The 24894-nt window shown below is 38.3% G+C and overlaps 1 protein-coding gene across 2 annotated transcripts; it reads left to right on the top strand.

Annotated features, from left to right (window-relative positions):
• Nucleotides 1–16: 16 nt before the first annotated feature.
• Nucleotides 17–22275, top strand: LOC101849218 (protein disulfide-isomerase A3). 2 transcript variants are annotated; one of them, XM_005100693.3, is made up of 13 exons: nt 17–264; nt 4084–4171; nt 4655–4772; nt 5441–5548; nt 11689–11815; nt 12736–12846; nt 13984–14106; nt 15531–15713; nt 16850–16958; nt 17967–18095; nt 18884–18963; nt 20212–20269; nt 21070–22275. In XM_005100693.3, exons 1-13 carry the CDS (start codon nt 125–127, stop codon nt 21184–21186), a joined length of 1491 nt encoding a protein of 496 aa, XP_005100750.1. In that variant the 5' UTR covers nt 17–124; the 3' UTR covers nt 21187–22275. The 2 variants fall into 2 exon arrangements, with proteins under 2 accessions (XP_005100750.1, XP_005100751.1); XM_005100694.3 differs by lacking the exons at nt 17–264; nt 4084–4171; nt 4655–4772; nt 5441–5548 and adding exons at nt 6468–6605; nt 7089–7206; nt 7875–7982.
• Nucleotides 22276–24894: the final 2619 nt, after the last annotated feature.

The raw sequence follows: 24894 nt of genomic DNA on the forward strand, positions 1-24894 counted from the left end.
TACCTGCTCATGATTGGTAGAAATTTCCATTATTTTACGTAGATCTTGCCTTTTCCACTTTGTCGGTTTATGTGTAAGACCGTGAGGATCAAGTGACTGGAAAGTGTGATTGTGCCGGTTCAAAATGTACTCGTCAGTTGTACTGTTGGGTCTTTTATGTTTTTGTGGAGCATTTGCAGATGACGTTCTCGTCTTTACTGATGCAAATTTTGGAGATGAAATCGCCAAATATGAAACTATACTTGTCAAGTTTTATGCTCCATGGTAAGTAGAGTATAATTAAGAAGAGAAGCCCAGAATCTAAAAGGCTTTGCTTTAGCCTGCCCTTTGCCCTAGCAGTAGATATCAGATCTAGATTCTAGAATCTAGATCTAGATCTAGACGACAGACCTGCCACTCATCCCGATTTAGTCGGGATATCCCGATTTTTTGCCCCAAATCTCAAGCATCCTGATTTTCCCGATTTCGATCGTGTGTATCCCAATTTTTGGAATGTCTCAGTCTGCTGTTGTGCCGGATTTTTCTTTGGTGGCCACCTCTATTCTCACCCAGGATGAGAATAGTGCAGGCGAGTCTTTTGGCTATTCTCACCCGGTGCGCGTTCACCGTTATAGCCTAGATCTAGATCTAGGCCAACAAATTTTGTGTTCACCCTAAACCACAGAATTCTACACTGTGATAACAGAAAAATTGTAGAATTCTGTGCCGTGAACAAACGTCCCATTACAACTGTAGCCTACTAAAAGCATACAATTTTGTCTGTGGGCAGTGGAGAGAGAGAGGGAGAGAGAGAGAGGAGTAGCGCGAGAACTTCCGGTCGAAACAAAATGGCGACCCGCGTAGTTCGGCTCGATTCGAAAAGTTAAATAGCCGTAGCATCTTTGTAGACAACCAAATTAATTTACTTTTGTGCTTTAACATCATTTTTTAACTTTGTTTTGGTCAATTTGATGGTCCACACCGATAGACAGTATTCAGAAAGAGACAGAGAGAGAGAGAGAGGGGAGGAGTAGATCTTGCGAGAACTTCCGGGCAAGACAAAATGGCGACCCGCGTAGTTCGGCTCGATTCGAACAGTGAAATAGCCATAGCATCTTTGAAGGCGATCAAAATAGCTTACTTTTGTGCTATAACGCAATTTTTTCTTGGCTTTTATCAGTTTGATCATCCACACCGATAGACAGTATTCTAAAAGGCCACCTCTATTCTCACCCGGGGTGAGATTAGACATAGAGTGCAGGCGAGTCTTTTGGCTATTCTCACCTGGTGCACGTTCACCGTTATAGCCTAGATCTAGGCCAACAAATTTTGCGTAGAATTCTACACTGTGATAACAGAAAAATTGTAGAATTCTGTGCCGTGAACAAACGTTCCATCACAACTGTAGCCTACTAAAAGCGTACAATTTTGTCTGTGGGCAGTGGAGAGAGAGAGAGAGAGAGGAGTAGCTCGAGTACTTCCAGGCAAAACAAAATGGCGACCCGCGTAGTTCGGCTCGATTCGAAAAGTTAAATAGCCGTAGCATCTTTGTAGACAACCAAATTAATTTACTTTTGTGTTTTAACATCATTTTCTAACTTTGTTTTGGTCAATTTGATCGTCCACACCGATAGACAGAGAGAGAGAGAAGAGGGGAGGAGTAGATCTTGCGAGAACTTCCGGGCGGGTGAGAATAGCCACTTTCATTCTAAAATGAGGAAAAGCAGGTCTTGCTTCGCACCGGGTGAGAATAGCCTACGCTGGCAAGTCTCACCCGGGGTGAGAGGTAGATCGTTTTTCTATTCTCACCCCGGATGAGAATAGCCACTTCCTTTTCTAAAAACATACTCTGCCTGCATTCTCCTTTGTCGCGGGAAGCATCCGTTGAACTTTTTGTCAGTAGGAACTCGGAGCACTATTTCCCGAATTATCGATGCCACATTTAGACTAGATTTAGATCTAGATCTAGTAGTTGACTCGCCCCAAGTTGTGTGTGATCTTTGCCCGCACTCAGAATTCTCCGATGACAGCCTGGTAACTGTTACAATTTGGGACATACAAATAATCGATAATATTCGTAGTTCCGCTGCTACTTTCAAAACAAGCCTTGTTCGAGGTCTGGTAACCGCGTGTTCACACCAAACACTCGGACGAGCGACTGTCTTTCTAACCCTTACACAACTACATGTAACTGCGCTGACAAGACTAACAGACGACCGTTGTCGTTGCTTTAGTCTGAACGCATTATGAGGGAAGAGATTTGTTGGTACAATTGGTCGGTCTGCCGCCATTCTTATCCAAGAGTACTAGACTAGATTAGAAGAAGAACGACTGGCGCTCATCTAAGAGTTTTGTGTGAACGCGCGCAGTTAGTCGGACCTGTTAATAAAAATTTTGTTTCAATCGCGTATTCGCGTCCCGTGACATGACATCGCCGTGTGAGTTCTGAGTGTTCGGGACCATCCGTTGACGGGGTCAACTTAAGTTCATGTATTTCGGGACTTATTGGTTGGGGGGGGGGGGGGTATAGACACTTGGACTAGGAGTGCTTGACGTGATGCTTCAGGATTTACAAAAAATAACTCGCATACACACACGCGCGCGCGGGCACGCAAACAAACTAAGACACTCAGAGGGCATATAGGCCAAGTAATTTATGGACACCCCTGGAAAAATTTTAAGTCAGCTTTGGCAGTCACCTTGGTGATTTGCTGTTGATCCCGATTTTTTTCTCCCTGAGATCCTGATTTTGAGATTTCATAGAGTGGCAGGTCTGCATCTAGATCTAGATCTAGCCACCCTGTTAATTGATTAGGAAATGGCTATCCTCACCCAGGGTGAGAATAAAAATACGATCGACCTCTCACCCCAGGTGAGACTTGCCACCGTTGGCTATTCTCACCCGGTGTGACCTTTTTTTCCTAATTTCGGAATACTTTCTATCGGTGTGGATGATCAAATGGATAAAAGCAAAGAAAAAATTATGTTATAGCCCAAAAGTAAGCTAATTTGATCATCTACAAAGATGCTATGGCTATTTCACTTTTCGAATCGAGCCGAACTACGTGGGTCGCCATTTTGTTTTGCCCGGAAGTTCGCGCAAGATCTACTAAATACTGTCTATCGGTGTGGACGATCAAATTGACCAAAACAAAGTTAAAAAAGGCGCTTTTTCGGTAGTTCCCACCCCGCAATTGTTATTCACGGGTCTAGCCTAACATAAATAAGTGGGGGGTTTCAGGGGGGGCATGCCCCCTGAATTTTACCACAATTTAATGTTTAGCAGTTGTTAGGTTTGATATCTTAGCTCGCTGCAAATCAAACGTATATACTATCCCGCCCTTGGCGCGACCATGCCCTTCATGTGCAATCTGTTTTATTAGAGTTACACGTGCCTTGTCTAGTTCCACTTTTGGTCAATCCTTTTCCGAGAACGTCAGTCGTCTGCAAGTGCAGCAGTCGAGTTCGAAGTGAAAGGCTTATCAGAAACATTCTTAGAGAAGTTTTATTCAGTTACTAAACTAAAGTAGCTGGCCCAACCCGCGACCACTTGTCTCTGTACTCTCTGTTATTAATAAGATAATTGTTTTCATCATAATTTGATAAAGAAATGATTTAACTAACCTTTAAATGGTGTACTAACAACTTTCTTGCACCTGTCATATCTGTGCGTGCATGGTCGCGCCCTGTTCCGTATGCGGTCGCGCCAAGGGCAGAGCATTAACATGTTAAAATGCGAAATCTGCGAATGATGTTTTGGAATGATTGACGATATCACAGTATAACCTAATAGAAATTTTACCATTATAGTTTGATGTTTTGCTGTTGTTAGTGTCTCTCTCTCACGATGGCCTCTTCAATAAACTAAATTTGGGGTCATGTGTAATAATTAGACCCTTGTTGAAGTCAATTTTTAAAAAAATGTTTTTGGTGAAATGTACGTTGTTTGAATTCAAAGAATATAAATCTAATTTTAAAAAAAATTGGGACTTGAAAAATCTATTGGCTATTGTGTAAGACAAGTGATTTGTTAACAATACTTTTGTTTTAAGTGTGTTTTGCTGGAAACATGTCAATTTTTAAAAAAATCAAAATATTTTGTAGGTGCGGACATTGCAAGAGGTTAGCGCCAGAGTACGAGAGAGCTGCTACAACTTTGAAAAAGCAAGACCCACCAGTGGCTTTGGCAAAGGTAAGTCAAATGAAGTGACTTTATGATGGACTGCATAAAATGTCGTTCGTGAGTCAAGACTCAAATTCCCCATCCTGAAAAGAATCCATCCAAAGTGATAGAAAGGTGAAAGTTATTGACTCAACTCATTTTGTTAGAAATTGGTAGATCGGCCCGCCCAAGCAGCCTTGCTATTTCCTATTTTGTCATCACTATAATTATTCCCCCCCCCCCCCCCCCCCCAAAAAAAAGGGGGTAAAAGATCATTCATTTGTACGCTCATTTTAATTCTGTGTAGACTATTTGGGTTAGGGTGTTTTTCTTGTCAGGAAGGCGTTTTTGATTGTGTATATACTAACTTTAAAGGCTGGGTTTTGACTCTTCATCCCCTTTATATTCACAATGCAAGTATGTAACCTTGATTACTTTCTGGTAATGCAAAATTTATGGTTTTGTTGTAGAGTTGGGTTGAAACAAATTTTTAAAATCTCCCTTTTTTCATAGGTGGATTGCACAGTTGAGACAAACGTTTGCTCTAAGCATGGTGTAAGTGGCTACCCAACCCTGAAAGTTTTCAAAAATGGAGAACTTGCCAAAGATTATTCTGGCCCAAGAGAAGCTGGTAAGTTTGTATACTTCCTAATTTTCTGTTGTTCATTTCTCTTTTCAGTTCCTTTACTTTTTTTTCTGTATATTCTTGTTGCCTATAGTTGTCTCACCTTACTTTCATTCAAAGAGTACGTCTATATGTTAAGTGCTGTATCTTGAATGCAAGTCGAGATATTTGCGATTGAAGATGGTAGGGGTCGCCTGGTTTCAGAGGTAAAATTAGTGGAAATTGGCCGCCAAAGTTTAGTTATTTCCTTAGCTTGAGAGTCTGTGGAAGCAGAAAATTTACACTTTTTGTGCCTTTAATCAACATTTTTCAGTGCTATTGACACAGGAATGTGTTCTTTAATGGACATGAAAGGTGTTGAGCCAAAAAAATAAAAATTCTATTAAAAAATTGCTGAACCGGAAGAAAAATGTTGTTTTCTTTGATTTCATTAAATTTTGACGAGCACCTGATTTCACCACGCTGCCTCACATATTTATATTTATAGATTTGAAAGCATTGTCTCCTTTCTTTTTGACATTGATTTTTAGACTTACGTGTCCCTCTATATTTTGTGAAGGGATTTTATGACACCATCAATATTAAATTGATTTTTGTTTTGTTTGAATCTTAGTCTGTTAGACATCTGATCTGTGTCCCTCCCTTAACAGACAGCTTAATTTGTTTCCCCTCAGATGGAATCGTTAAATATATGGTGAGGGAAGCTGGTCCAGTCTCCAAGAAACTGGAAAGCGCTGATGATGCCAGGAACTTTTTGAATAAAGCATCTGTTGGAGTCATTGGTAACCAATTTTGATTTCACTTGTTTTTGTGTGAACATAACAGAGCATCAATTTTTGCCTATATTGGACAGCGCTCTTTGTTTCTGTGATTGCATTTTGCAGCCAGTTGCTCTAAAATTGTCTGCCAGTTATTTTTGGAAAGACTTTGGAAATATTGTTAAATTTTTTAGAGAAATATTATTTAGTATGTTTGTGAGTAGCAGGACTTTAATGCAACTTGTACGATCTTAATATTTTGCTTCTGTAACCCCTCCAATTTATCTACCCTGTATCCCTGGCTTCAGGCAGGGTAATAAGTCCACAAAAATAACTCATGATTTAACTCTTTGAATACGCGGGCCAGATCTCAGTGTGACGCAGCTCTGGCGGGCAGCACATTTTTTTAACATACATGTGATACAAATTTCAATATAACTTGTCTCTGTACTCTCTGTTATTAATAAGATAATTGTTTTCATCATAATTTGATAAAGAAATGATTTAACTAACCTTTAAATGGTGTACTAACAACTTTCTTGCACCTGTCATATCTGTGCGTGCATGGTCGCGCCCTGTTCCGTATGCGGTCGCGCCAAGGGCAGAGCATTAACATGTTAAAATGCGAAATCTGCGAATGATGTTTTGGAATGATTGACGATATCACAGTATAACCTAATAGAAATTTTACCATTATAGTTTGATGTTTTGCTGTTGTTAGTGTCTCTCTCTCACGATGGCCTCTTCAATAAACTAAATTTGGGGTCATGTGTAATAATTAGACCCTTGTTGAAGTCAATTTTTAAAAAAATGTTTTTGGTGAAATGTACGTTGTTTGAATTCAAAGAATATAAATCTAATTTTAAAAAAAATTGGGACTTGAAAAATCTATTGGCTATTGTGTAAGACAAGTGATTTGTTAACAATACTTTTGTTTTAAGTGTGTTTTGCTGGAAACATGTCAATTTTTAAAAAAATCAAAATATTTTGTAGGTGCGGACATTGCAAGAGGTTAGCGCCAGAGTACGAGAGAGCTGCTACAACTTTGAAAAAGCAAGACCCACCAGTGGCTTTGGCAAAGGTAAGTCAAATGAAGTGACTTTATGATGGACTGCATAAAATGTCGTTCGTGAGTCAAGACTCAAATTCCCCATCCTGAAAAGAATCCATCCAAAGTGATAGAAAGGTGAAAGTTATTGACTCAACTCATTTTGTTAGAAATTGGTAGATCGGCCCGCCCAAGCAGCCTTGCTATTTCCTATTTTGTCATCACTATAATTATTCCCCCCCCCCCCCCCCCCCCAAAAAAAAGGGGGTAAAAGATCATTCATTTGTACGCTCATTTTAATTCTGTGTAGACTATTTGGGTTAGGGTGTTTTTCTTGTCAGGAAGGCGTTTTTGATTGTGTATATACTAACTTTAAAGGCTGGGTTTTGACTCTTCATCCCCTTTATATTCACAATGCAAGTATGTAACCTTGATTACTTTCTGGTAATGCAAAATTTATGGTTTTGTTGTAGAGTTGGGTTGAAACAAATTTTTAAAATCTCCCTTTTTTCATAGGTGGATTGCACAGTTGAGACAAACGTTTGCTCTAAGCATGGTGTAAGTGGCTACCCAACCCTGAAAGTTTTCAAAAATGGAGAACTTGCCAAAGATTATTCTGGCCCAAGAGAAGCTGGTAAGTTTGTATACTTCCTAATTTTCTGTTGTTCATTTCTCTTTTCAGTTCCTTTACTTTTTTTTCTGTATATTCTTGTTGCCTATAGTTGTCTCACCTTACTTTCATTCAAAGAGTACGTCTATATGTTAAGTGCTGTATCTTGAATGCAAGTCGAGATATTTGCGATTGAAGATGGTAGGGGTCGCCTGGTTTCAGAGGTAAAATTAGTGGAAATTGGCCGCCAAAGTTTAGTTATTTCCTTAGCTTGAGAGTCTGTGGAAGCAGAAAATTTACACTTTTTGTGCCTTTAATCAACATTTTTCAGTGCTATTGACACAGGAATGTGTTCTTTAATGGACATGAAAGGTGTTGAGCCAAAAAAATAAAAATTCTATTAAAAAATTGCTGAACCGGAAGAAAAATGTTGTTTTCTTTGATTTCATTAAATTTTGACGAGCACCTGATTTCACCACGCTGCCTCACATATTTATATTTATAGATTTGAAAGCATTGTCTCCTTTCTTTTTGACATTGATTTTTAGACTTACGTGTCCCTCTATATTTTGTGAAGGGATTTTATGACACCATCAATATTAAATTGATTTTTGTTTTGTTTGAATCTTAGTCTGTTAGACATCTGATCTGTGTCCCTCCCTTAACAGACAGCTTAATTTGTTTCCCCTCAGATGGAATCGTTAAATATATGGTGAGGGAAGCTGGTCCAGTCTCCAAGAAACTGGAAAGCGCTGATGATGCCAGGAACTTTTTGAATAAAGCATCTGTTGGAGTCATTGGTAACCAATTTTGATTTCACTTGTTTTTGTGTGAACATAACAGAGCATCAATTTTTGCCTATATTGGACAGCGCTCTTTGTTTCTGTGATTGCATTTTGCAGCCAGTTGCTCTAAAATTGTCTGCCAGTTATTTTTGGAAAGACTTTGGAAATATTGTTAAATTTTTTAGAGAAATATTATTTAGTATGTTTGTGAGTAGCAGGACTTTAATGCAACTTGTACGATCTTAATATTTTGCTTCTGTAACCCCTCCAATTTATCTACCCTGTATCCCTGGCTTCAGGCAGGGTAATAAGTCCACAAAAATAACTCATGATTTAACTCTTTGAATACGCGGGCCAGATCTCAGTGTGACGCAGCTCTGGCGGGCAGCACATTTTTTTAACATACATGTGATACAAATTTCAATATACTGAAGTTACTAAACACTTTAGACATAATAAACTATATATCAAAATAAAGGAAATTGAATGTAGAATGTATATCTGTGTGGTTTGTGTTGATTTCTGTACACTGTGTGTGTTGAATTACAGAGAAAGACAGAAAAAAAAGAAGAAAAAATTCACACTAAATGTTTTTCTACTCACCAAATCAGGTATTATAATCCAATTGGTCAATATCCATGAAGATGAGCTGAAGTTGGTAATTCATGTAGCAATAATCCAGGAAAGTTTCATCACAATAGCTCCAGTAGTTTTTGAAATATTCACATTTATCTACACAACAGTTACGCCACAATATCGATGAAAAACCCCCACCAAAAATGTCACACTGAAGATATTCACATCTTTACACTATATACAATCCTTTTCCGTCTCATTGCCAAATTAGACATTGTGGTAGGCTTGGAAACAGTCCTTAGGGTGCAAATGGGTGGCACCACTGCATCCAAGGCAGACAAAGTGAGTTCTTTTTCTTGCCCCATCCTTAGAGCACACCACACAGTTTCTGTCACGCTTCACGTAGGAGATGATGTGACGAGTACCTTGAATGCGCTCCATTGGATTGTTCTCCGGTTGTCTGCCTGGAGCTCTAGCCTCGTCATTGTTATCGTTGTTGTTGTCGTTGTTGTTGTTGTTGTTGCTGTTAGCAAGACTTTCGACAATTTGCCGAACGAGCATCAGTTTGAACTTTTTCCACCCGATCTTCTTCTGCGCGTCTGTTCTTGTGAGGGTGTAGAGAATGAAAGCATTGACCTGAGTTATCTCCATCATCCAAAAGAACAGCTTCTTCCACCACTTCACTGATTTGCGGGAGAAGACGGGGTAATATGTGACCTTCTGGTCAAGAAGGTCACAGCCATTCATGTGACTGTTGTAGTCATGGATGACAGTCGGCTTGTCAACATCTTTGACTCGTGTTGTATCCACCTGTGCGTCAGTGGAAATGAGAACAACTGGTTTCTTGGCTTTTTTGTCCCGAAAAGCCACACACAGGACATCTGCATTCTCATGGAGAAACCAGCGCATTTGTCGATGTTGCAGACTCAGGTTTTTCAGCTGAGGTGGAAAAGATTTTCTGTTCAGCATAAGCGTGTCGGTGTAGTGGTGCCTTTTTTTGAGCAGATGGTCAACAAGATCCCACATAGATCTTGTGACCTCTGTCAACACAGGTGAGGAGCGTGTCGAAGATCTTCACAGCTGCACCACTGTCTGCATCTGCTTCAGGGTCATATGACGTATTGGCGCCGAAATATGTCAGTATATTCATCACATACCCAGTTGATGAATCACAAAGACCAAACGTCTTGATGTGATACTTGCTGGGTTTGCTTGCGTTGAACTGTTTGAATTGCCATCGACCCTTGAAACCGATAACCATTTCGTCAATGGACAATTCTTGGAACGGATAAAAAGCCCCACGGAATTTGCCAAGAAGTAAATTCATGAATGGCTCGATCTTATCCTTCCCTTCCGCATCTTTATCACCAGCATGCAGCATGGAATGATATATGTCCTGGAACCTCTGTCGGGGAAACATACTATGGTACCATGCTGTGTAGAACTCGGGTGACATGGACCAGTAGTCAGAGATGGCGGGACGGCGATCTAAACCTATCAGGATTAGCACTGCCATAAATTTGTCGAACTCCTTGACAGTAATTTTCTTCCAACGCGCAAAAACTGACCTAGGACTAAAGTTGCCACTTTTCTCTGCTATTCTCTTTTCAGCATAGTCATTGATGAAAGTCACAATAACTTGTTTTACCTCACGGTCTAACAGAACAGACAGACAGTCCAGGGCACTTGAATTCTCATCCAAGCCAGATTCTGGCAACACACCTGGAACCTTTGTCGGAAGAAAACGTATGGTGTTTGCTGTTCCTCCATGCTCAATATGACTCCACCCACCATTGTCTCTAGCACTAGCAGTAGCAGGAGGATCAGAAACAGTAGATCTAGATTTAGCAGTTGCAGTTGCAGAAGACTGAGTAGACCTAGATCTAGGCCTAGTACTAGACTTGCCCTTTCCTTTCCCTTTGCACTGTCTCTTTGGAGCTGGTTCCACCTCACCGTCACTGCTCTCATCAGCACCACGATCTAGATCTAACGTTGGTTGCTCTTCTTCATCACTACTCAGATTCAAATCACAATCACTGGTTTCTTCACTAGAGTCCGAGTCATCTCCAATCCATCTCTGGATAAGGTTTCTAGCTTGATCTGCCGAAAATCGGCCTCTAGAGGTACTAGGTTGTGAGTCTGGATTCATCTTCAATCACCGCACTGCTTGTTTTCGTTGACAACAAGGTAAACAAACTCTAGCGTGAAGTCGGTGAAGAATACTTCTTTGAATTTCGCGAAAAATCGACCGATTTGACTGCATATAGCGTCTAAAGGAAGTGGGAACTCTTCTTGAAGAAAATAGAAACAGTTCTTATAGTTTTACTTAAAAAGCGGTATTGAGAAGTTGGGTTATACGAAACAACCCATCGTGGCGCACAGTGCGACGAAACGTATACATTTTTGGTCGCCTTGGCGCAGTGTGCGGCGATACGTAAAGAAAGAGTTAAAAAGAAAATAAGTAAAGATTGTGAAAATATATTTGGCTTATATTTCACCTGAGATGGTGATTAGATTGGCAAAATTTCCAAGATTGTGAAAATATATTTGGCTTATATTTCACCTGAGATGGTGATTAGATTGGCAAAATTTCCAGTACCCTGCCAATTGTTTACATTCTGTCTTCTTTTTTTTATGATTTTGGTTAGCACACAGATTTGTCTGGTCAGCTATGAAGTGAACAGATAACATACTTTTTATATGATGGGATACAAATTATTTCAGGGACCTTTTTGTTCACCCAATTCATGGATTTAACAGATGGTTGGCTAATTACTCAGACATCTTTGCATCATTCCCTTCCCTGTCTGTTGTAGCAGCATCAGCAACTTCATCATTATCAGTTTCATAGTCATCACTGCCACCACTCTGTCTAGACCAAAGGTTTACGTCTTATCTTTACTTTATCAAACTCAACTTTGGGATCATCTACAACCCATCCTACCAGACCATTATTCTTATATAACATGAATTAATCCGTTCATCGTCCTACATAATATATATATATATGTCTTTATTCCCTGTTCTTCCATATAAAGCCCAAAACCGGTCTTTGAGCACACTTCAAATGTCTTTTGTACTTTTTCACACTCATTCCTTAGGTGAAGAAATGAAATTTAAAACTTGTTCTTACTGCAATTTGCAGGATTCTTTGAATCTGAGAGTAGTTCTCTTGCCAAGGCTTTCTTGAAAGTTGCTGACAAGTTGTCTGATGTCAGGTTTGCACACACAATAAGCAAAGAAGTCAAGGAGGAATTGAAACAGACTGAAGAGTAAGTATGACTCTATTGCATTGTGGTTTCATACCCTTGAGATTTGTATAAAATGCAGTTCAGAATGAACAGGTTTTTTTCTTCCCTTTTGCACATAACTGACATTAATAAATCCAGTTGAACTTGCCATGACAGCTATGTATATAAAGGGCCACTTTCCATTTCCCCCCTTGCATTTTTTAATATAATAATAGCACTGTGTAAAACTATGTGTTCAATGCAGTTCTGGCAATTATATTTTATCAACCAACAACCAAAAAAAAAACTGTCTAAAATGGTCACTAAATCTCTCATGGCCGGATGCATTGTCATGATGTCATGAATTATATAAGGGTCCCTGATGCTGTGGACATTTTTTTCCATATTTTTGAGTTTTTGAGAATTTTATTACTGTTTGAATGTCAATAGAGACAAACTGGCTTTAGTAGATTGCTTTTCTGCAGATACATGACCAAAATTATGTTGATAGTGCTGTAAAACATCCATCTGATCGAAAATGATTCTTTGAAGTTTTAGAAAAAAAGAATTTGTAGCTGTTCTTTATGCATAGAATATTAAATATTAGGTAGTACTTTCGATGAAGACTTTTTTTCAGTCCTCTAAATTCTGTTGAGGGTGCTAGCGTTTGTTTTATTACCCTGTTTTAGTACGTTTCCAATTATTGTACTTTTTCTTGTTAGAAACAGTTATAATAATATAGCTTGTAGCTTGATAAATTTTATAAGAATAGTTTTAAAATGTTTTATATCACTTTTTCCTTTCATGAAAGTCTGTTCAGAAGAGAAAAGAATGGGAATGCAAGGTATTTGCTATTGGTCAGCCTAAGACCATTCCTGGTCTCCAAAATGAAAGGAAATTTTAAAGCTGCATTAATGCACATTTCTGCAACTTTCACGTCTTATGTTTTTTCTTCTTTTCAGTGGTATTGTATTGTTCAGACCAAAAGTACTTCAGAGCAAATTTGAGGATGCTGAGGTTCGTTGTGAAGAAACCAGTTCAGAAAAGATCCAATCGTTTATTCAAGGAGAGTCGTAAGTATATATGTATTGCAATATATTCCAATGGGAAAGTAGGATTGAAAGTGTATTTTACAGTATAACACGGATAGCTCGAATTCGTTGGGACAGGCCTCGGTAGTTCGGGGAATCCGTAGTTCAAGGGATTCGTGAACAGTGTTTTATGACATAGGCTGTGTCAGAGAATCAAGGGAAGCAACAAAGATTGGGTCAGAACAGATTTTTCTTTTTTCTGCCATTATCCTAGATCAGATGGTTTAGATCTATGCCTGGTGACTTGATTTTGAAATTTGAGAGAATTTAAAATTGGCTGTTTATTGAGAACGAGAAACACGATGCTTTCGAGTTCGATCGGTAATAATGAGCTTCCCGATACCAAGACAGTTTAATTGTGCGGATTAGTGTGAGCGATCTTTAGTCTGCACCAATCGAATGATGCCTTTTCAAATTTTACAAAACATAATTTGACAGGATAAGAGTATCGCAACAGTAATCAACGCGATGATGAGTCAATGCAGCACAAATCCGTCTCTCCCACCAAGAGCGTAGTCTTTCGCAAAGAGGGGTGGGGCAGCTGATCGTGTGATGCGTAACCCTTTGCTTCTGTGGAGGGGGGGGGGGGTAACTGACCTTGTCCTTTTCCGTTTTTAATATTTTGTCGCAAGTGCACCTCAAAGGACATTGACTTTATATCTCTATGGCGGCGTAAGTAGTTCGATTATTCTGTGTTTGTGTTCCAGCTTCGCGTAATTTTCTTACAAAGATGAAGAAGAAGAAAAAACGGGACCGCAGGTACAGTTCGACGGATGTGTGATTTCAAGTAATCTGTGTTCGACCTATCCGGGTTATACTGTATTTTATTTGAAGAAGAATTTTTTCTTTGAATGCCGTGGATTTCCCGATAGATAGAAAAATGAGCCACAGCATAAAGAATTTGCAATAGCGTCTCTTTGAAGAACAAATTTGTCTTGTTTTCAGTCATGACTACAAAAATGATGTACATTTGAAAAATTACATTTATTGTTCTTTCATTGTTGTGCAATTCTCACTACTTTTGTACCTTTTGTTAATGAGCACCTTTGTATCTTAGTATGGGTTTCCTAATTAATGAATTTTTATTTCCATTTTCTCTTTTTTTTTTTTTGCTTTCAGATTGGGTCTCTGTGGTGAGCGCACCATGAGTAATGCAGAAAATTTCCAGAAACCTCTATTTGTTGCATATTTCAATGTGGATTATGTGAAAAATCCTAAAGGCACCAACTATTGGAGAAACAGGTACAGTAATGTTTGCTTTCAGCTATTACTTGATTAAACTTACTTTAATATGTCATAATGTGGCACAATTGAACAAATTTTCATACAAATATTAATCTTTAACACATTACACCCTAACTCGCCCAGGATCGCCCGGGAATTCCCTTACGCACTCCACCCTGACTCGCCCAGAACCGCCCGCGTCGACCCAGCGTCTTTAGGTTTCTTCTTTCGTTTGATACCGAAACGAAATTTTTCGGGCCAGTAGTTTTAGTATTAGAGCTGATCGAAGTGCGATTCCGTTACCGACACTTCGAAAGTGTCTTGACTTGTTGAAAAGCAACACAATTGAGTTCGAAAACGGAAACAACGATGGATTTGAGCAAAAACAAGCATGTGACAAATCAGATAGCTCAGATTTTGATGAAAACGCTGTAGCAAGAGTTTGGGGCGATTCAGATTGATCAGACGTAGAAAATCTAGAATTTAGATCTAGGGCCCGACTGCGATGCTGAGAGTGAGAATGATGGGTCGGACACCTCAATTGAACTAAAGTTAGAACATTTCCAACAATTTGCGCACACATAAAGTTATATTTTTCTGAAACTACATTCAGTTTTAATTTGAACTTTTATTTTTTCAGCATTTTTGGAATTTGTTTAGTATTTTTAGAATGTGTTTTTTAAACGCTTGTATTCACGGGAGGTGGGTTCTTTCCCCTTGCTTAGGATCTTGGAATGGACTTCCCGTCCAGGCCCTTAGGGTGTAATGTGTTAAGGTCTAAAGTAATAAAGACATTGAAAAAAATAACAGAACTAGATTCTTTACTACAAATCACATGAAGATGCCAAGTTTCATTACTCCAATTCATTACCGATTAGGAACAGTTTTCCCTCAAAATACACCAAGAATCGTCTTACTTGGTAACATTTTCATACAAAAGGTTCCAATAAATTAATTTGTCAATGGATTTTTTAAATATAAAAACCGCAGTATTTTTTAAATATGAAAACCACAGTTCTTAGAATTTACTTCTTTCATTTAAGCTTGTTTTAAAGCAGTTTGAATTAAAATCAAATTTTTCATTGTCATCGCTACATAATTATGAGCAGTGTTAAGGGGTACAACCAACAACACCCCCCCCCCCCCCCCCCGCCCCAACCCTCAGCTAAATAGGCTTAATGTTTCAAATCTGTTGGGGGAAATTAAATTGTGAATTGACAATATTTTCCATTTAGAGTGCTCTTGTTTTATGTAGAATGGTGCTGTCGATCATGAAAATTACTTTTGAATGGACAGTGATAAAAATTACTTTCGAGTGGAAGCTAGAAGTCTTAAGAGAATGTTTGTACAACTGAAACTGAGACCAACAGATTGTTTCAGTGATGTTTTGAAGATTGATGCGATAATTCATAAATGTCTTGTGTTTCTGTGCTTTTTACCAGGGTGATGAAAGTTGGTAAGAAGATCAAGGACGAGGGCGAAACTGTTTACTTTGCTATTAGCGGCCTTGACGAGATGAGCAGAGAGCTGGAAGAGTGTGGTATTGAAGACAGGAATGGCGACAAGCCTGTTGTCTGTGCATGGAATGCAAAGAACCAGAAATTTAAGATGACAGAAGAATTTAGGTAAGCATATTTGATATATAAATATATATAATTGCTCTCTTCACTGATTTTTATGGCAAATACTGGCTGAACAAAGTTCAAGATCAACACCAAAAGTGCCAGTCCCATAGAATATCATATTTTCCTGTAGTGCGAAATGTTTTACATATATGTATGTATAATGTCTATCCTTATGGATGAAATTCCATTAGAGCCTGCTTTTCTCTACATTTAGTCTGCCCAAAAAGCATTTTGAGATGCACACCCTCTCACGTTACCATTTTATTACTTGTAGCTTTTATGGGACTCAGACATGGATGCTGGTGACCTTGTTTTGTGGGTAGGAATGTTACTGCACCATGTGAAGTCTTATTCTGCCTGACAAGTGCATCTCATCTTAAGATGTTGGCACTTTTATTTGTGGGTAATATTTCCGTGTTCTTGAAATCATTTGTGTCATGATGGTGTTGATGAGGAGGAGGGGACATTGTTTTCTTTAAACTGTATTATGTCCCATTATTACAGCAAATGTCATTTTAAATAAATGTGTCCGCCGCTTGTTTGCTAACTTACTCTTCCATCACCATGGTCTTTTAGTAATTTATTGGCTCAGTGGTTATGTTTGCAAATGACCTTTATTTTATTTATACACTTTTGCCTTAGGGTTTCCTAGCCATGTTATTCTCAAGTCATTTTTTTTTTTTCTTCAGATTTGCTATATATGACTATATCTCACGACCATAGAGCACTATGATTTATAAATGGTTTGGCGTGGATTCATCTTGCTTATGAGTCATTTTCTTTTCATTATAGCTTTTAACATTTGAGGCTTGAGGCAACATTCATTGTGTGTGGGTTGCTTTTTGTTTGGGGGTGGGGGGTGTATGTTCCGGTTCCTAATGTTTCTGTTCTGAACCTAGCTGTATTCTTATATTTGTGACACCTCCTGTAGTTCTACTTTTCCCCAGGCTAAGTGTGCTATGTCATTTATAAGACATAGGCTGTTGGTGATCCTGTTTCCATTTGTGGTATTTGTTATTGTTGTGAGAATCTTGAAATTTTTTTGGGTATTATGTTGAAATGTGGTGTGGACAGGAGAGTTCTTTGTCTTAGTTGAACATACAAGTTAATACTTACCTACTTGTTCTTTCCTCTAGCATGGATTCCTTTGAGCAGTTTGTGAGGGATGTGCTGGCAGGAAAAGTTGAAGCATACATGAAGTCTGAACCCATTCCAGAAGATAATGACACTCCAGGAAAAGTAAAGGTAAGTACTCTGAATGGTCTCTGTTCTTGACTGACTTGATCATTGTATCGTTTGAGACTTCTGTTTAATAATGTACTCATTCTAGAAATGGATACATCAAATTTTTACCTGAAGACAAGACCAAGTTTCTTTAAAAAAAACAAACTTTCCAAGAGAGCACCCTGACTGAATACAGACCCCCCCAACATCCGTTCACTGCTCGCTTTCTAGTGTGGAAAAAAAAATCCAAATGAGAACAACCGTTTTAAAAATATTTTGTGGAAGCAAGAAAATCTTTGTCGTACATTTTTTCGTTTAGCAAAGATTTTTCAGGGGGAAAAAGGCTTTTAGTATTGTATCCCAACTTCGTCTACTCTCAGGTCCTCAAATATTACTGTTTCAGAGTTGAATGGGGGGCGGGCAAATCTTATCTTGGATATTGAAAATAGTTAAATGAAAAATGAGAAAACAAGCTGAAGTAAATTCGTTTATCAGGAATAAGTACAGAGAGTCAAGTAGAAACTGAAGGTTCTGTATTAGTCCCGGATGGTACATTCCTTGGAATTTTAAGCTTTACCTTGGCAGTAGAACAGAGCACCCAGCGGGTCCCAGCGGAAGTATAACAGGATCATTATTCACATTTTTAATGACATGTGGCACCTGCCACAGTAAGTGTGGAGATTAGAATTGCACATTTTTGCCTTGTACCCATTGACAAAAAGTATATAATGTTTCTTTGAATATTGTTTCTTGACATGATAACCATTGACCTACTTGCTGCCCTGCTGCATTTGGTTTTGAGCTTGTACCCACACATTTAGGTCAATCAATCAAGCAGTCAAAACATTCAGGGTGTGAATGGTGTCGGTATTTTTTGTCTCTTTGGAGGTTGAGCCTGAAGTAGGGCAAAAACATTACTTATTCCCCACCACCACCAAAAAAAAATAAAATTTGTATGCATTTTCGTGTTATGTATTTTAATGGTATTGTACATATTGCGTTATGAAATTGATAAATTGTCTGTTTCAGGTTGTCGTCGGCAAAAACTTTGATGAAATTGTCAACAATGAAGATAAAGATGTACTTATTGAGTTTTATGCTCCATGGTGTGGCCACTGCAAGAGTCTGGCTCCCAAGTATGATGAGCTGGCTGAAAAGGTGAGCACATGCGGCTGTTTTACTGATTTATAAAAGAACTTACAATATTGAAACAGAGGTTTTGCAGTTGAAATGTCAGCTGAAAATCCATGGACAGGAATTCTGTTTTTCTGTTCCTAAAATGTAGAATTAACCCTGTCCGTACGCCTGGGGTCATTTTGTACCCCAGGAGTTGTATTCTTCACATTTTAAAATACTTATAGTGTGAAGATCTCTTTGAAACTTTCAGTATTTCTCAAAAAATAATTTTGACAGACGTTATGCAAAGCGTACGGATTGGATTGAGTTAATTTCCTCTTTGGAAAGTGGGGGCAGAGTTCCCCATGTCGTATGGATACGATAGTAAAACACGACATATGGATAGGGTTATATAGTAAGAGTTTTTATCAACCTTTTATGTGCTGTGAAGTTTATGACTCAGGTCTATCTTCCTACTCTTAAATAATGACTATATCTTTCACCTCCATATCAGGCAGTTTTGAAAAGGAATTATAACAAAACATTTTTAGAACACAAAACAAGAAGACTTACTTTGTTCGTTCCTTTTTGTTTTTGTAATTTTGTATGAACGTAGTGGGCTCAGGCATTTTACGGGAGATTTGCGACTTATTTCACTTAGCAAGGGGGTGATTTTTTCTTTGAATTAATCTTTCTGTTGAACAAGTAAATAGGAAGTCTCCTGTAGTTTGTATTATGTATTGTATGCAGTTATTTCTATGTATACAAAACTATACATTTTTACATACTGTCTTCATGCTGACACTGATTCCACCTTGTTTTATTTACAGCTGAAAGATGAAGAGAATGTTGTGATCGCCAAGATGGATGCTACAGCTAACGATGTGCCACCCAACTATGAAGTCAGAGGGTAAGCCTCACATAATGATTTTCACACTTACTTACTTCATCATGGGTCCGGCTTTTTAAGTACACATTGCTTGTAGTATTTTACTTTTTCAAGCTTTGAGGAAAGGTTGTTCCCCTGTGTGCACTCAGTAGGATAGAAACAAGACATTTGATTGATGAAAAGGGGTCCAATAAAAGTGTGTGTGTGGGTGGGTAGTGCACATGCCCAGACATGTTGAAACACCAAACCAATGTGCCAGGGTCAAGAAAGATTTCCATCTTATCTTATAATGCTACTGATGGATTTGCCGGGGTAAGGTGCCCATCACTTCTATGAAGGGTGGGCTCCAAAGGCCAGTGGTTGCCATGTACAGATGAACAGTATTTAAAGTTTTAAGTGTGAAACAAAGGTTGTTCTTTTAAATCAATACATAATTTTACAAGTCCACGCCTAGTCATCTGTAGTTTTACACGGCTAATAGTCCAATAGAAAGGCTTTTAGTATTTTTGTAAGCTTTTCTTTTTGCCCTGCTGAAGCTGTAAGCCTAGGTCTATGTAAGAGTCATGTAGAAACTGAAGGATCTTCTGTAGTCTGGGTGTCTGCCACCTGTACAATCGTTTGAATTTTAACCCTTACTGAAGCGGTAGAATAGAGTACTCAGCAGGCCCTAGGAAGAACTTTTCATCGGATGGGTAGTGCAGTTGGTTTCTTTTTTCAACTTTGAATCAAGACAATTGAATAATTTTTTACGGGGAATTATAGAGATAATATCATGAAAGATAGCTTCCAATGCGAATTTCAGACGTGTGTTCTCGTTAGATTTCTTTTCAGCGTCACTTTCTCTTTCCGCAACAATTAGTCCTTTTAAGCCTTTAGTACAACGGTTCAGATACAATGTGTCTTGCCAGTAACTCCATTATCACCAGCAGAGTTAAGCTGAGTTGTTTGTTTTTGTTGTTTTTTTAAAAACATATTTTAAGTTTTGTATCGGTACTAAATATCTGAGTTTATTTGGCTTAATTACACATCCATTTGTTAAAATATCGGGAAAGCTCAAATGGCATTAAAAAATGTGTATTCTTTGTGTAGTAACTTCATATTTTGGATAGAAATATTATGGGTTTAAATGCATTTTTAAAAATTTCACTTTCCAGTCCTCCATGACAGGAATGCAGTTGCCCGGAATGGGCTAAACATATACATGTATTCTGTACGTGCTTTCATGTGACAGACCCTGAGATTGTTATACTCCATATTTTTTCTTCTCAGATTCCCTACCATTTATTTCGCACCAAAGGGTAACAAGAGCACACCCAAGAAATATGAGGTATGGTGTCAGAAATGTTCTTTTGGTCTGCTCATCTAGTTAATTCACGACCTCAGAGTTAGAAAGTTCTATCTTGACATTTTTTGCCATTTTAAGTTGCAGAGATGTCAGAAATCAAATGTTGTAACTGCTCTATCAAAATCGTAAGATTATTCATAGCCATTATCAAGAAATTTAAGGAATTGCATTAGGAAAAGTTTACACGTTGTGATACACAGTTTGTGTTTTTTAATGAGCATGAAAGGTGTTCAGCCAAAAAACAAAAATTTGATAAAAATTCCCAAAGCTGCAGAAAAATGACCGCTCCTTGACCTTTAATTATTTTGACGAGCGCCTGATTTCACCACGCTGCCTCACATATAGTTGTAATCGATTTTACTGTGGGAACAAAACCCTTTCTATCGTATATCATTGCGTGTAGGATACCTATGTGGCTAAAATGAAGGTAAAATTGAGTGCCAATATTTTGGCATAAATCACATGTTTATTTGATAAGACACCAGTTTGATTGTTGCCTATGCAATCTACTGGGGTGTAGCTAACCTAAACATAAAACTACATAATGAATTGCACTCCGGTCTGTGGAAATAAACGTTGCCCTATGCTAGACCCTACATTGCTACCCAGCTTGTTGCTCACATTGCTATAACAAATGCTCGGATTCAACTAAATTGAGGGTAGGCCAGGACAATTTCGTTATATCGGAGTTTCATTGTATTCCTTTTTATTGCTAGTCCTGCTCATTTATTGATGTGACATTTATCATGATTGGTTGTTTTTTTGTGTTTCCTCTTCCCTAGGGTGGCCGTGAGGTGGATGACTTCGTCAAGTATTTGTCAAAGGAGGCTACAGATGGTCTCAAATCAGTTTCCAAAGATAGCAAGAAGAAGAAGAAGGACAAGAATGTTGAGTTGTAAAAGGAACTATTGATTTTATTGTTATAATTTATGATAGCCGTTATCGTTAACAGTAATTCCGCATCGTGTCTTAATATGTGGAGAAGAATGTTTTGTTTGTCTGCTTGTGTTGTCCTTTTCGTAAATCTTGAGCAGTTGAACTTAATTTTTGTACCAAATGTTTGACAAAGAGCTTTGTCCCTAAATCTCTTGAATCGAACCTGCTGATCTAAGACCATATACTATGAATTGTGTTGTTGGTGGGGAAAAGAACCCAGCCATATATATGTTAATTTTCAGCATTGAACACAAATACCACTTGCATGCGTATGAAATTTAAATGCAAATTAAAGACCATCTTCAGCTTGCCATGAGAGGAGACAGTATATGAATGTGAACTTTGATGTCTTTTACTTCTGGTATTTATAGAGTCAGTCTGCTGTCTTTAGTCCAGTGATAAAAGTATTGTTAAAAGCATCCTGTGGTTCCTGATTGTTGTGACCTTGAGGTTTCATCCTATTGTGACAGTACGGCTTCCTATGTTGAAAATGAATTGTGTTTGAACTGGGAAACTTTTGATATTTCAGTGGTATCACTGATGTCTTGAAGACATGTTGATGAGACTGTACTGTAAGCACTTTGCACATATCGATTTGGTTTTACTCTAAAAAGTGTGAAAGCAGTGAGTGTTCATTTTTATTTTTTGGGTGCAATGTTTTTCTGATATTTCGTGTCTTGAATTCCAATTTTAGAGCACAGAATAACAGAATAAGAAAATGAATGCAGTGGACCACTGGTACTAGGCTGTTTCACATTGGTACAATTTTTTTTTAACCTTCATTTCTCATTTTTTTATATTCAGGCTAACAGTACATGTACTAACATTTCATATTTACTTTTGTTTTCACATCATGCAGTTTTGTTTATTTATCCAAGTTCTGTTTTGAAACTTGTTCAGATGTGCATGAGTTGGGTTGTTTTTCTTTTTCCTGTTGTCGTTGGTCGTTGAATAGAAAACTGATACGGAATCCGTTGGTGGTGATTGTTGATGAAACATATGTGGAATTGAGAAATTGTGATTAAAGAATGCCTGACCTGATTTTACAAAGATATTTGTCTTGTCTTTTTTACTCTTTTGGTGAATGCTCAATGTTTTGTTGGTTGGAGGGATATGAAAAGTTTTATTCTGCTTTGAAACAACTTAACTTTGACCTGCTTTTGCTATTTCTGTCTGTCTTGTTACTTTTTGAGGACGCTGTATACTATGATGACCATGGTGTTGGCGAGCCTGTTGTTCTTGTTTGAATTTAACGGGATGGTTCGGGGTCTGAGGGACTTTCGGGTGTGATCCTCCCATTATTTTCCTCTTCCTTTTTAATTTTACTATTGTCTGTATGTTTGTATTGACTTTGAGTGGCTGGTTGGCGGGTGCTCTGGTGTGGTTTGTTTCTTCTTTCCTGTCTAACATCTATCGTCCTTATCTCCCCTTCTTTTTTATGTTTGTTACTCTCTTGTGACACCTCTAATCTTCTGGCGCTCATATGACCTTATGCAGTTTGCGAGCGCTGCAAAACCTCTACTAAAACTTAAAAAACTAATCGACTTTGATGTCGTATATTTTCATTTTTGACAACGAATGTTTCAACAAGGTGTCAAAGAAGACTCAAAATCAATCACGCATCTGTCGAACTGTGCCTGCATTTTTGGTTTTTTTCTTTTTTTTCCCTTTATCTTTGTAAGATATCCCTCGAACTACAGATCCCTACTGAGGCTGGTCCCGGTGCTTTCGAACTATCAATGTTATACTGTGTATAATATAATGTCAATGTCGCATGACGGAAACTGGCAGAAAAAGAGCTACAAGAAAGTCAAACAATAGCTTTGTGCATACTGTGCTAAATATACTCTTCGCTTGACCCTTTTCAACACGGAAACTGAACTGACTTGACTAAATCCAATACATTTACTAATAAAATGTACTAATTGTAATCGGTATTGGTAGATCTAGTTAAGTGTGCTTGGCTACAATATAGCGACGGCCGTTTGTGGTATAATTTTTCTGGTTAGCTTTTGTGCTGTTGCTTGCTGAATGGCTTGGATTCTTGTGTGAGTGAATAATCACCGGTCTGCTTTGGTGCATGATTCCAATTCATCCAGGTGGTGTCGAAGCAGCCTACCTCCGTGGGTGGTTGGCGGGTGCTCTGATGTGGATTGCTTCTTCTTTCCTATCAATGCAAACATCTATCATCCTTATCTCCCCTCCTTCTATTTTGTGTTTGTTACTCCCTTGTAATACAATGTGATCTCTAATCTTCGGCACTTATATGACCTTATTGTGTTGCAAGTGCCGTAAAACTCCTATGAAAAAAAGCCTACTTCCTTAATGGTATAAATTGGATCGGTAGGATAGTACTTTAGTAGCAAACTATTTAGTCAATAAAATTATCTTTGTGTGTGGTTGGCAGGTGCTCTGGTGTGGTTTGCTCCTTCTTTCCTATCAAACATCTATCATCTTTATCTCCCCTCCTTACTTATTTTGTTTGTTACTCTCTTGTAACTCCTCTAATCTTCTGGCGCTCATATGACTTTATGCAGAAGCGAGCGTCGGAAAAACCTCTACTAAAACTAAAAACCTCTAATCTTCAGCGCTTATAAATATGACCGTATTGTGTTGCAAGTGCCACAAAACACTCAAACTAAAACAAAACAAAATTCCCCTTTAGATAGGAAAATTATCGCACCGTTAAGAGGACCTCGCTCGTACTGCTTCCGTATTGTCTGAAACGTCTTGGCTTTGCTGTCATAATGTTTCCCAAGTCCTACCGAAGAAGTGATGGTTGGCAGGTGCTCTGTGGTGGTTTGCTTCTTCTTTCCTTTCAAAAACCTATCGTCTCTATCTCCCCTCCTTCATTTTTGTGTTTGTTACTCTCTTGTAACATCTCTAATCTTCGGCATTTATATGACCTCATTGTGGTTGCAAGTGCCGTAAAACTCTTACTAAAACTAAAATAAAAAAAACGAAATTAGATCGCTGTGGTGTGGTTTGTTCCTCCGTTCCTATCAAACATCTATCACTACCTTTATCTCTCCTTTTATTTGTATATATATATATTATGTTACATGTACTCTCTTGTGATACCCCTAATCATCGGCACTTATTTTAGTTTTAGTATGAGTTTTACCGCACTTGCAACACAATAAAAGGTCACATAAATGCTGAAGATTATAGGTGTTACAAGAGAATAACAAACACAAAAAAGGAGGGGAGATGAAGACGCTAGATGTTTGATAGGAAAGAAGCGAACCACACCAGAGCACCCGTCAACCACCAACTTGACACTTATTTAAAAAGAACTAAGGAAGTTTTTAGCTCAAGTTAGACCTAAGACCCTTGACTGCAGCGATTGGATTTTTTTTTTGCTGGGCAGTTGGGGGGAGTGGTAGGCCTACTGGATTAACTCTTTTTTTTTTTTTTCATCCTATCACTGTTGTTTCTGTCTGCCTGTCTTACTATCTGATCGCACTATTGTTATTGTGTCAATGTTTTCCCCTCTTTTACCCAAGCAAATAAAGAAATGCTTGACTGACTTGGATGGCTCCCGGTTGCGCTGGTGTCATTCGCTCCTTTCCTCCTATCAAATAGTTATTCGACAATTGTTAAGTCTTTAAAAAGTGAAAAGTACAGTGTGGATTTGATTTTTGCTGAAAGTCTACACCTGTCCCCCCCCC

The sequence above is a fragment of the Aplysia californica genome, unplaced genomic scaffold (assembly GCF_000002075.1).
Source record: "Aplysia californica isolate F4 #8 unplaced genomic scaffold, AplCal3.0 scaffold00256, whole genome shotgun sequence".
Lineage (NCBI taxonomy): Eukaryota > Metazoa > Mollusca > Gastropoda > Aplysiida > Aplysiidae > Aplysia > Aplysia californica.

Coding starts and splice junctions, on each gene's coding strand:
- LOC101849218 (XM_005100693.3), top strand. CDS start 125: ATGTACTCGTCAGTTGTACTGTTGGGTCTTTTATGTTTTTGTGGAGCA. Junction 11,816..12,735: donor GAATTGAAACAGACTGAAGA/GTAAGTATGACT, acceptor TCTTCTTTTCAG/TGGTATTGTATTGTTCAGAC. Junction 14,107..15,530: donor ACCAACTATTGGAGAAACAG/GTACAGTAATGT, acceptor GCTTTTTACCAG/GGTGATGAAAGTTGGTAAGA.